This window comes from Teleopsis dalmanni, chromosome 2, assembly GCF_002237135.1.
Source record: "Teleopsis dalmanni isolate 2A chromosome 2, ASM223713v2, whole genome shotgun sequence".
In the NCBI taxonomy this organism is placed as follows: domain Eukaryota; kingdom Metazoa; phylum Arthropoda; class Insecta; order Diptera; family Diopsidae; genus Teleopsis; species Teleopsis dalmanni.
The window spans coordinates 221,435,313-221,445,014 of record NC_051847.1 but is presented as its reverse complement, the minus strand read 5'-3'; the positions used below and the strand labels follow the sequence as shown (position 1 = coordinate 221,445,014).

General features: G+C 31.0%; 1 protein-coding gene across 2 annotated transcripts in view; it reads right to left on the bottom strand.

Annotated features, from left to right (window-relative positions):
* Positions 1 to 1,215: 1,215 nt before the first annotated feature.
* LOC119684730 (homeobox protein GBX-2) overlaps positions 1,216 to 9,702 on the bottom strand; it is a 55,735-nt gene continuing 47,248 nt past the window's right edge. The window contains exons 2-4 of one of the 2 annotated variants that reach the window (XM_038098832.1): positions 1,907 to 2,085; positions 1,750 to 1,835; positions 1,216 to 1,697 (exon numbers count right to left, since the gene is read on the bottom strand). In XM_038098832.1, the coding sequence (XP_037954760.1) occupies positions 1,433 to 1,697; positions 1,750 to 1,835; positions 1,907 to 2,085 (530 nt within the window). In that variant the 3' untranslated portion in view covers positions 1,216 to 1,432. Of the gene's footprint in view, positions 1,836 to 1,906; positions 2,086 to 9,702 lie in introns of both variants that reach the window. The other variant, XM_038098833.1, reaches the window with a different exon arrangement.

Below are 9,702 nucleotides of genomic sequence, written 5' to 3'. Positions count from 1 at the left end.
AACAAAAATCCTCTGTAAATTGAACTTTGTCTTGTACAGTACAACAGATTTCATCAAAGAAATATTGAAAGCAGAGTTTTAGGGTGCGTTACACGGGAAAAATATGTTTTCATAATAGCATTTAATATGCAAAGAATGGAATTGATTTGGGTCTTCAGTTAAATTGGGATATCAAGAATTGGATAATGACCTGATAATAATTTGAATTGATTTATAGTAAATTTTTATTTTCGGACTTATTCAAATCAAAAATATAGTTTTATAACCATATTTTTTTTATTTCAAAGAAAGAAATCGTTATAAGGACCTGTAAGAAGATTTTCGCATTCTAAGTGAAAACTAGAACGGCTAAAATTGAAAATCGCAAACACAACAAGGATCACCCTTCAGTTTTAATGAAAAAAGTACATAACACAATGTCCTATAAAATTTATATGAAAGCAGTGTTATAAGTGCTATAAATGTAGGAATAATTCTTGATGCAGTCGTTTGAATTGCAAATTCGAAATTATTAACAATCAGAGGACATGAAGATAGAATCGCGTCTATGGAATACTAGTTAACAAAAGTATTTGGAAGACTGGTCTCTATTAGTACACAATATCAAAAAAAATAACAAGTTCTATGATCGGTTACCAAGCAACGTTAATGGTTTGCTAGTATTTAATAGACCAGTTATTCTGTTGAAAGATGTTTAACACAGGTATGGAGAAGAAGTAGAAGAAAACCAACTTAATCTAGGAGTTGGGAGACATATGCGTAAAAGATTATAAAAATAAAATTGAAACATAAAATACAGCAGAGACCAGAGTTTTATTTAAGGTTGTGTTCCTTAGGAACCAATGGGATCCTAAACATAAATTCAAATATGCAATTATTAGCTGTCCTATTTAATCTTCTCTCCAGGTGTTGCTCTGATAACACAAATAACGAAAACAGATGAATTAATTTGCATGATTTATTGACTAAAATTAGTTTTCAATAAATAACTTATTTAAAATAATTTAGTAAAGTTTTATGTACATATAATTCTATATGTTTTTAAATAAAATTAATTAAATTCAGAAATGTCCTTAGAAGCTTAATAAATAAATGTTTTTAAAATATAATATTAAACGTTTCAATTAAAATTAAATAAATCACATCTTATGAATAAAAAAAAAACTCGTTTAAACAAAATACTTTAATTAAAGATAAAATTTTTAAAAATGGTAATTAACTTTTTTGGCATATTTCATTATAAATAAGTTAGGCTTAAGTACACGTGCACTTCTCATTCGGCTTATATTAATAGGACATTATTAACCCTAGAACGTTAACTGAATTTTGTATACGAGTTTGAGAAACAAAGTTCATTCAACCTTAAACATAAAATTGGGCTAATAAAGAAGTTTGAAGCAAAATTCTATATTATGTGGAACTCGTCGTCGTTTCAGATTACAGTGCCGCTCGAGGCTTTCCCCACAACGTCCATTCCGCTGTAGTACATCAGTGTCATCATTTTCAACATCTTCAGCTCCTTCTTATCCTCTGCTACTGCTGTTGCTGCCATTGTAGTTAAGGATGACTTCTGGTGTGCCGCGGCTGCTGCTGCTGCTGCGGTGTTCAATACCAATACATGGGAGGATGGTGTGTGCCGTTGGATGTATTGGCTGCGTATATGGCTGCGGCTGCTGATGTCTGCTGACTGGTCTTGTCTTTAAAATACTTAAGTCATTAACATTTTCTAAAAAACTTTTATGTGCTGACAATTGTTTCACACTTTCAACATCCTTTTTGAGCTCCTCCATGTCCCGTTTCAGTTTGGCGCGTCTATTTTGGAACCAAGTGATCACCTGTTAATCATGGAGTGAATTAAAACGTGTTCCCACTTATATATGCTTTGGAATACTACTTAGGTACTTACCTGTGCATTGGATAGCCCTAGTCCTGCTGCAATTTCATCACGATCCGCCGGTGATAAATACTTTTGGTAGAGAAAACGCTTTTCGAGTTCGAAAATTTGATGATTTGTGAAAGCTGTTCGTGATTTTCGTTTCTTTTTCGGATTTGGACGAGTAGCAAAAATGTTTAAAGTGGCGGGGTCTGCAAAATGAAAGTAAAAATATAAAATACAATATTTAGTTATGACTGCTAAATCATAAATTTTATATATTTTGCACAATAAATTACAAATATTTAATTTATTTCGAACGAACTACGTACGCGGCATGATCAAAGCTCAATTTTATGTCAGTTTTCTGTTTGGCAACGATCAATCATTTTGTTGGCTTTGATTTTGTTTATGATACGGTCAAAGCCATCAAAATGATTGTATTGTAATTAATTAAATCAAAGGTGTGATTTTCAGCAGCCTAAATAACATTTCGATGTGTTTATATCGGAGATGAATTATGCCTTCTGATCAGCATTTATGAGCAAATTAAGAGGTCAAAGCACGTTCAGCTCAAATTGCTTTAATATGCGACAAAATACTTTCTATTCCATCTGGTGTTGGTTCTACTTTGATTAAATCACAAAAATTATAGATATGTTTATGATTGTTAATAGATAATCGTTAAAATAATAATAACAATAATTATCTCAAAATTAAATGTCAACAACTCTGCGTGAGATATATGCGAGACAAATTATACAAATACAGAGGTTTGAACCAAATTAAGTCAAAGTGCAATGTATGGTTTGTGTGGAAAATGATTTGTGTAAGATGAGGTAGTACCGGCGGAGATGGAAAGCTGACAAGACTAAAGTTCAGTTGAAATTCTGAAAATTTTCCAAAACCGGACTCAAATCTGTAAAGTCATAAAATGCTAATAGTGTTGTAAGAAAGAAGTTTTCCTTCTTCAACAATAAAAATCTCGATTTAGAGTATTTAAGGAGAATCTTTGAAAAGGCATTCCAGGATGTAAATGTATTACGTTCCGCTTAGCAGTTTTTAGAACCTAGCTCTTTCAATACTGTACTGCGATTAGAGTCGTATTTCTACATTTTAAATATGAGACAAAACTTCTAGTGGCAATGACAGCGTTTTACTCCAAAACTCCAATCTTTTTTTTGGAAGGTAGTCCGGGTATACTAAGAAAACTGACTGTTTTAGGCAATGAATAATGCCATGTATCATATGATAAAAATGAAGAATTTTAATCTTGCAACTGTAGAGAACTATTATAATGATATGATTAGATCTGTTGCAAACCTCTATGTCAAGAATCAAGATATAGATTCTTTATCATAAGATTAGTTCTTATTATAATCAAGATTTCTTTAACAATCCATAAAATCTTAATACACACATATATTAATATATAAATATAAAGCATTTCAGCTTAAAGTGTTTTGGATTTAAATCTTATTTAAAGTAAATGCTCTTATTTAGATTTTTGTAGTAATAAGCTTTGAAATGAAATCCATCTTAATGTTATATACTCATTTGTGATAAAATATTTTGGAAATTTCTTTAAGTTCATAAACGTACATAATAACATATATAACACTTATATATGTAGATATTTAAAGTAAGGATATGATTTGTTAAACTGACTAAATAAAATAGTTATCATCTATTCATTGTCTTACATAGAATATCTTATCTTTATCATGTTATTGTTAATAACGTTATAGGTTAAGTCAATTTCTAATTTCTTCCACTCTTTTCCCTTTGGAAACATTATCAATAGCCATTTCGAATACCCATAGTTTTCAGATTGTTTCCTATCGTCTTCAATCTATCTTTTTTACGGTCCAGGTCTTGCTTCTCTTCAATTTAGCATGACTTTTATAACTCTTTCGTAATTCTCTTGCTTGACATTCAACAGGGGTTATACCTAACTAAGGACATTCTTGTGACTTTATTAATTAAACAATATTTACTTTGTAAATTATATCTCTTACTTGCTTTGGATAATTGTAACAGCGCATAGCGTCTATATCTAAATCCCATATGTTACCTTTGAACATGTAAGTTATACTCAGATCAGTATGTTATACATAGAGATCAGTATGTGATTGATCAGTTTGTCCTTTAGTAAGTTTGGGTACGCAGTGTATGCTCTATTGTATACGATAGGATTGTAAAACTCGCATTGTTATTAAGGGTTATTGCTATAGGGTCTTTCGTGACATCTGGACCGTATTAGAAACTTCAAACTACTTTCATGAAATTTTAATGTAAAGATTTCAAGTTACTTTGGCTTGTCTTTTCAATAGAGTGATTATTTAAAGCACACATTCAAGGAGTGACAAAAAGTTCCCGGTGCATTTCGCAAAATCTGTTAATATCGCTATATAAAAAATAGGTAAGCATTTTATTTTATTATACGAGTTGTTGTAAACGATTTCTATCAAGGTTGATTGATTAAAAGATGATTGCATTAACGGTAGCTGGTGCACAGGTAATGCAAAATCGTTGCCATTAATTAAAAATCATACTTCAACACAGCATCAACTTTGAGATATAAAGAAACCAATTTAGTTTATTTTATGAGGTAGTTTAATTAGATACTTCAGTAACATTGTGCTTTTCATAAAAATTGCATTAAAACATGCAACTGTCAGCATAACTACCCACAGCAATAAAATTTTAGTATTGAATTAAATATTTGTTTTGAATTTACCAAACCTCTTCAGCTGAATTTTATAGAGTCTTTAAATGGTCATTATAATGACAGAGCATTCTCAAAGTCATTGGTGGATGGTTTCTATCAATGATTTGACATGAGATAAAAAACAAAAAATATAAATCAGTTGTTAGCTAAGTGCAGTTAGATTGATTTATATTCTGAATTTTACTATAATCAGATATTTACTTTAACACAAATTTTAAGTCACAAGGTTAAGCACACCAATAAATTATATTTTAGTGTTTGAATTATCTTTATCAAGAACATCAACAGTACGTTTGCTCGTCATGGGTGAACAATGTAAGTTGATTACTTTTTAATGAAGAAAAGATAAATAAAGACAGGTCTCTTATGTCATTAGGACAACAAATCCAAAGAAAACTACTGCAGAATTATATAACGAAATAGATAAGAAGTAAGACAATTGGTGTTTTGGATAAGTTCTATAATAACAGCAAATAATTTTCAAAAATGGCAGTCATACCTGAGTCAACCTGTAAATGTGTCAAATAGTAAGTCGTAATGCAAGGTGCAACAAAAAACCATCCTAGTTGTCATAGACAAACTCATGACTGCGCCATCATGAAGTGTGTCGTATTTAAGAATATTATTTAATCAATACTCTTATTGGTAGATCTTTAAATCTTGAGAAAATAAAGGAAATATGCCGAATCCACAAATTCTCATATCCAATTTCCAAGTTAGTTTGATACAGCAAGATGGCTCTAAACTTAATTTTTAGTAATTGGCTTTCAAACAACCGAATGTTCCCCACTCCGGGGTGCTATCGCAGGATCAAAACGTGTACAGCGATAGTCTCTATTTTTGGGGCGGCTAATGCCCCACCGTGAGAGATGGAAGTGCACAATGTACGTTCCTTTTTTATGAAAGATAAGTTGACCATCTTATCTTCACCACCATTGGAAGGAGGATAACTATTTTAAAGCCTATGGTTAGGTATGAATATTAAAACCTTCTAAAAGAGGGATATTTTAACCTACTTTTAAGTGGGTGTTTAGTTGTTTTGTATAGTTTTAGTTGTTAGCACAAAGAATCTGTTCCGCTCCATTGGGACATTAGAATCATATCATTTATTATTTTATACTATTCTAGTATAGTATATGTACACAGATTGTCGACTCTGCTTAGAAGCAGACGAGACTTCCAGTCACATTCTCTGTGACTGCCCAGCCTTGATCTGGGCCAAAAGGAGGTCACTGGATCGAAAACTACTCTCCCCTTCTGACATTAGGAGGTCTTCAACGGCCGACATTCTGGCTTTCCTTCGAAGGTGGAATCTCTTCTGTTCGGTTAGGGTCTGTTGCAGTACAAAAGATCAACCATGGTCGCAGTGCTCCATTCCGTTGGGAGCTGATACCCCGTTTATTCCTATTCCTATATGTACATAGTATAAATATATATCAGTTTTTTGAATTCATTGTATATATATAATTTTAGAGCTCAAGGCTTTACATATATTATGTAAAACTTTTCTATTTTGGCTGAATTAAGTTAAAAATTTTGATTAAAATAGTATCCGCCGCAAAACATCAATCAACAAGAATCACCTCTAACAATACAAAAAACAAATATTGAACTCCTAGCAAATCATAAAGAAAACCAATAAAAATCCTATGGATTCGTGTGCTTGGGAAAAAACTATAAAAAATTTTTGAAGTTTGAAGTCAAACATATGAAATTGTTTTCTGAGGGAATTTTTGGTTAATTTGAGAAAACAAAACAAAGCAATGGCAGTAATCACATCGTCATACGACCAAAAAAGTATCTCTGAACTCCAAATGTGTGTGTTGATGGATGTGATGTGCTACTACTTCAATTTTGATGCTAATAAATATTCAAAAAATACAAAAAAAAAAAAACAAAAAAGCTAATTTATTGTATTTCATAGGTAAAATTTTGTTAAATGAATGAAAATCATTTCGTTGAAGTTTCGTTATGAATTCCAATGAATTTCTCAATCAACACCAAAAGCCACCAAAAGCCACTAAAACTGAAAAATCAAATCTGTTTTGATTTCAATGATTTTTTATATAAAAATTAATGTGCGGATATGGGTGAGTGTGTTTAACAGTGTGAATGAATTCGATCTTTTGATCTCCGGCATGCGATAAACTCATAAAAATCACATTAAAATTAACAGCTACAACAACAACAAAGCTGTGATATAAATACTCAAAGATAGACACATTCATAGAGTTTCTACAATATGGAATGAGTTTTAAGTTCCATAAACGTTTTTGGTCAAAAATTAATTGTATTTTGTTTTAGTGCTCCCATCTGCTCCTTTTATTTGATGATTTCTGTTAAATGAAGATAATTATGTGCGGTACAGCAATTAGTTATCGTGATGAGTTTTTATTTCTTCAAATCTTGGAGTTATACTTGAATAATAAACATTTATATTTATTATTGTCGAATACCCTTTACTTATTTTGGGTAAGGGGTTGATCAAATTTTGAAAATGCAATAACTTTATTAGAGGGAAAAAAGATGTCGGAGTTCATGTGGTACTATACTATATGAATCCCTACTATATATATAAAAGTATTATATTTATTTTTATTCAGAATTGGGCGGATTTATAATTATATTTAGGTTAGATGTTCTACAATTTTCTATTAATGGAGCAACTTTAAAATTGGTTATTTTAAGTGGAACCACTATTTAAATAGGACATTTCTTGATTGAGCTATAAAAACTGCACAAAGTCATTCTGCGGAGGCGTATTGGCTTTGCAGGGATTACGAGATTGAATATAATGGCGTAAATGCGACTCTTAATGAGGATATAAAAAAATAATTAATAATCGATGTCCATGGGTATTTTACAGAATTTGTTACAGTCTGACTATTTGCTGCACTGATAAGACCCAGTGCAGTTCATTGAGTTCGTATCACAGTACGAAGGCTGGGTTACATTAGGTTGAAAGGGTGCGTGCAGATAATACTGTCAGTACTTCTAATTGGAAACATACAACGCCTGTTGTGATATCCTCAAAATTGAAGAAAGATTGCGAGAAGGATAATTTGGTAACATAATGCTGAATTTGCCATACTACTACTTTTAGTTTTTACGACTCCAGATCTATTTTTCCCATCAATTTTTCTGTTCAGAATTCATTAATTTTTTTTTTAAATTATTATTATAATTTTCACTTTTTCTTCGTCGCCATTTGATATATATTTGAGCAAATTTAAAAGACCGTTCTTGTTCTGCGACTAGAAACAAATTCAATTTATTATATTTAAGAATACACAGAATAGTGTTCTTAAGTCTATTTTAAATTTTACAGTAAGAGAGAGATAGAGTGGGAGAGATTATAGACATACATACCACATAAGAGCTGAAAGTAATATAGTGTTGTCATTATATTTTGTTAACAACTGAAACGGAATAGACAATATATAATATTTTTGCCACAGTAGTCGATAAAGCAGCTCCTGGAGTCTTAAGGCGTCTGGAGTGATAATGTAATAGTGTCATTTATTGGAATAAAAAATTTATCTCTCCGCTATAACAGCTGCGCCTTATGTATTAAGATATCGTTTCCATGCGAGATATACCTAAGTTTAACTAAGTACTTAATCTGAGAATCTGAGTAGGTTTTGAATTAAAATATTCCTCAGATGGAAAATTTTATTGTTTAAAAGTTTCTATAAACTCAGTCATGAGTACCATAGAAAAGATTGCCATCTCAACAATATTCTGGAGTTAAACTTTCGTCGTTGAAGTGATTTTGTTTCAATTAAGTAAGTTATAAGTATCATAGGGACGTTGATATTCTGAAGTTAAATTTAGTGGTCTAGAGAAATAGAGAAATTTGTGGTCTAAATGTTTTGTTTCAATAATCTCAGATATGTGAATTACAAGAAGGGATTGGTCTTTCTGGAATATTCTGGGCTTAATGTTCAGTTGTAGAAAAGATTTTGTTGAAATAATGCAAGCTATGAGTTTTACAGGGCAGATAATATTTTGCAGGTTAGCTTTTAGTTCTTAAATTTACAGTATAAGACCACACTAGATACCGTATATACTTGATTGTACATTGGTAGTCATCAGCGATTTAAAAATATTAGTAATTGTTCAAATACTTGGATTTAAGAGAGATGTATATAGTGACATATCAATTAACAAAATCGTTAAAAAAACAATAAATTTTATAATTTAGATTTACACAAATCGAAATAAATACAATTGATATTTTTAAGGATTTTTTCCATTAAGTATGTATGGATGGACATGAAATGCTACTTATAGATAATTAATTTAATCTCTTCTAAGCTACCCGAATACGTGCTACAAAATTTTGCATAATTCCGCCATAATTTAAGGTATTTAATTAATTAAAACAAATTGGTTTCGTGCACGCACACTGCCCTCGTCTGAGAACTTAAGGAAAATAAATTAAATTCAATAAAATTCATTTGCACAAATTTGCAATAATTTTATATTATTTATTTTTATATCATTAACTACTTAAAAGCTTAGCATTTTATTTGTTAATAACGAAATAAAACAAATTAAGAAAAAATTAAATATAAAATTGCATGTCCCGAGCAGCTTTGCGGGATAAACTAGTGAAGTTTAATTAGCGCACTAGAAAGAACTTGGCGTTTCTGAGTAGCTAACAAGGAACGACGGAGAGCTCCTCTTGTTCATTGTACGTGGGTTTTTTCTGGTATATAGTAGCGCAAAATAATAAAAAATTATAATACATAATGTGGAAAAAAACACATTAAGGTAACTAATTTGTATAAAATATGTACGAAGTTTAGCCGCCTGTCATTGTTACTGCCATTCAGCCATTCTGCCATTCTGCCATTTAGCCATTCAGCCGCGCTGTTGCCTTCCATTCTATTAACTGCCGAACGCGTGTTCTTTAATAAAATAAACAATGTATACTGTACGATCCTATTTAACAATCACAATAATAAAAAGCGAAATACATCAACTAAATACATTAACAAATAATGTCATCAGCATAACTAATCATTATGACAGTCGCGTAGACAATTTATTCATGGCCTACTTGTACTACCGCCACTCGCGGGCATCATTTGCT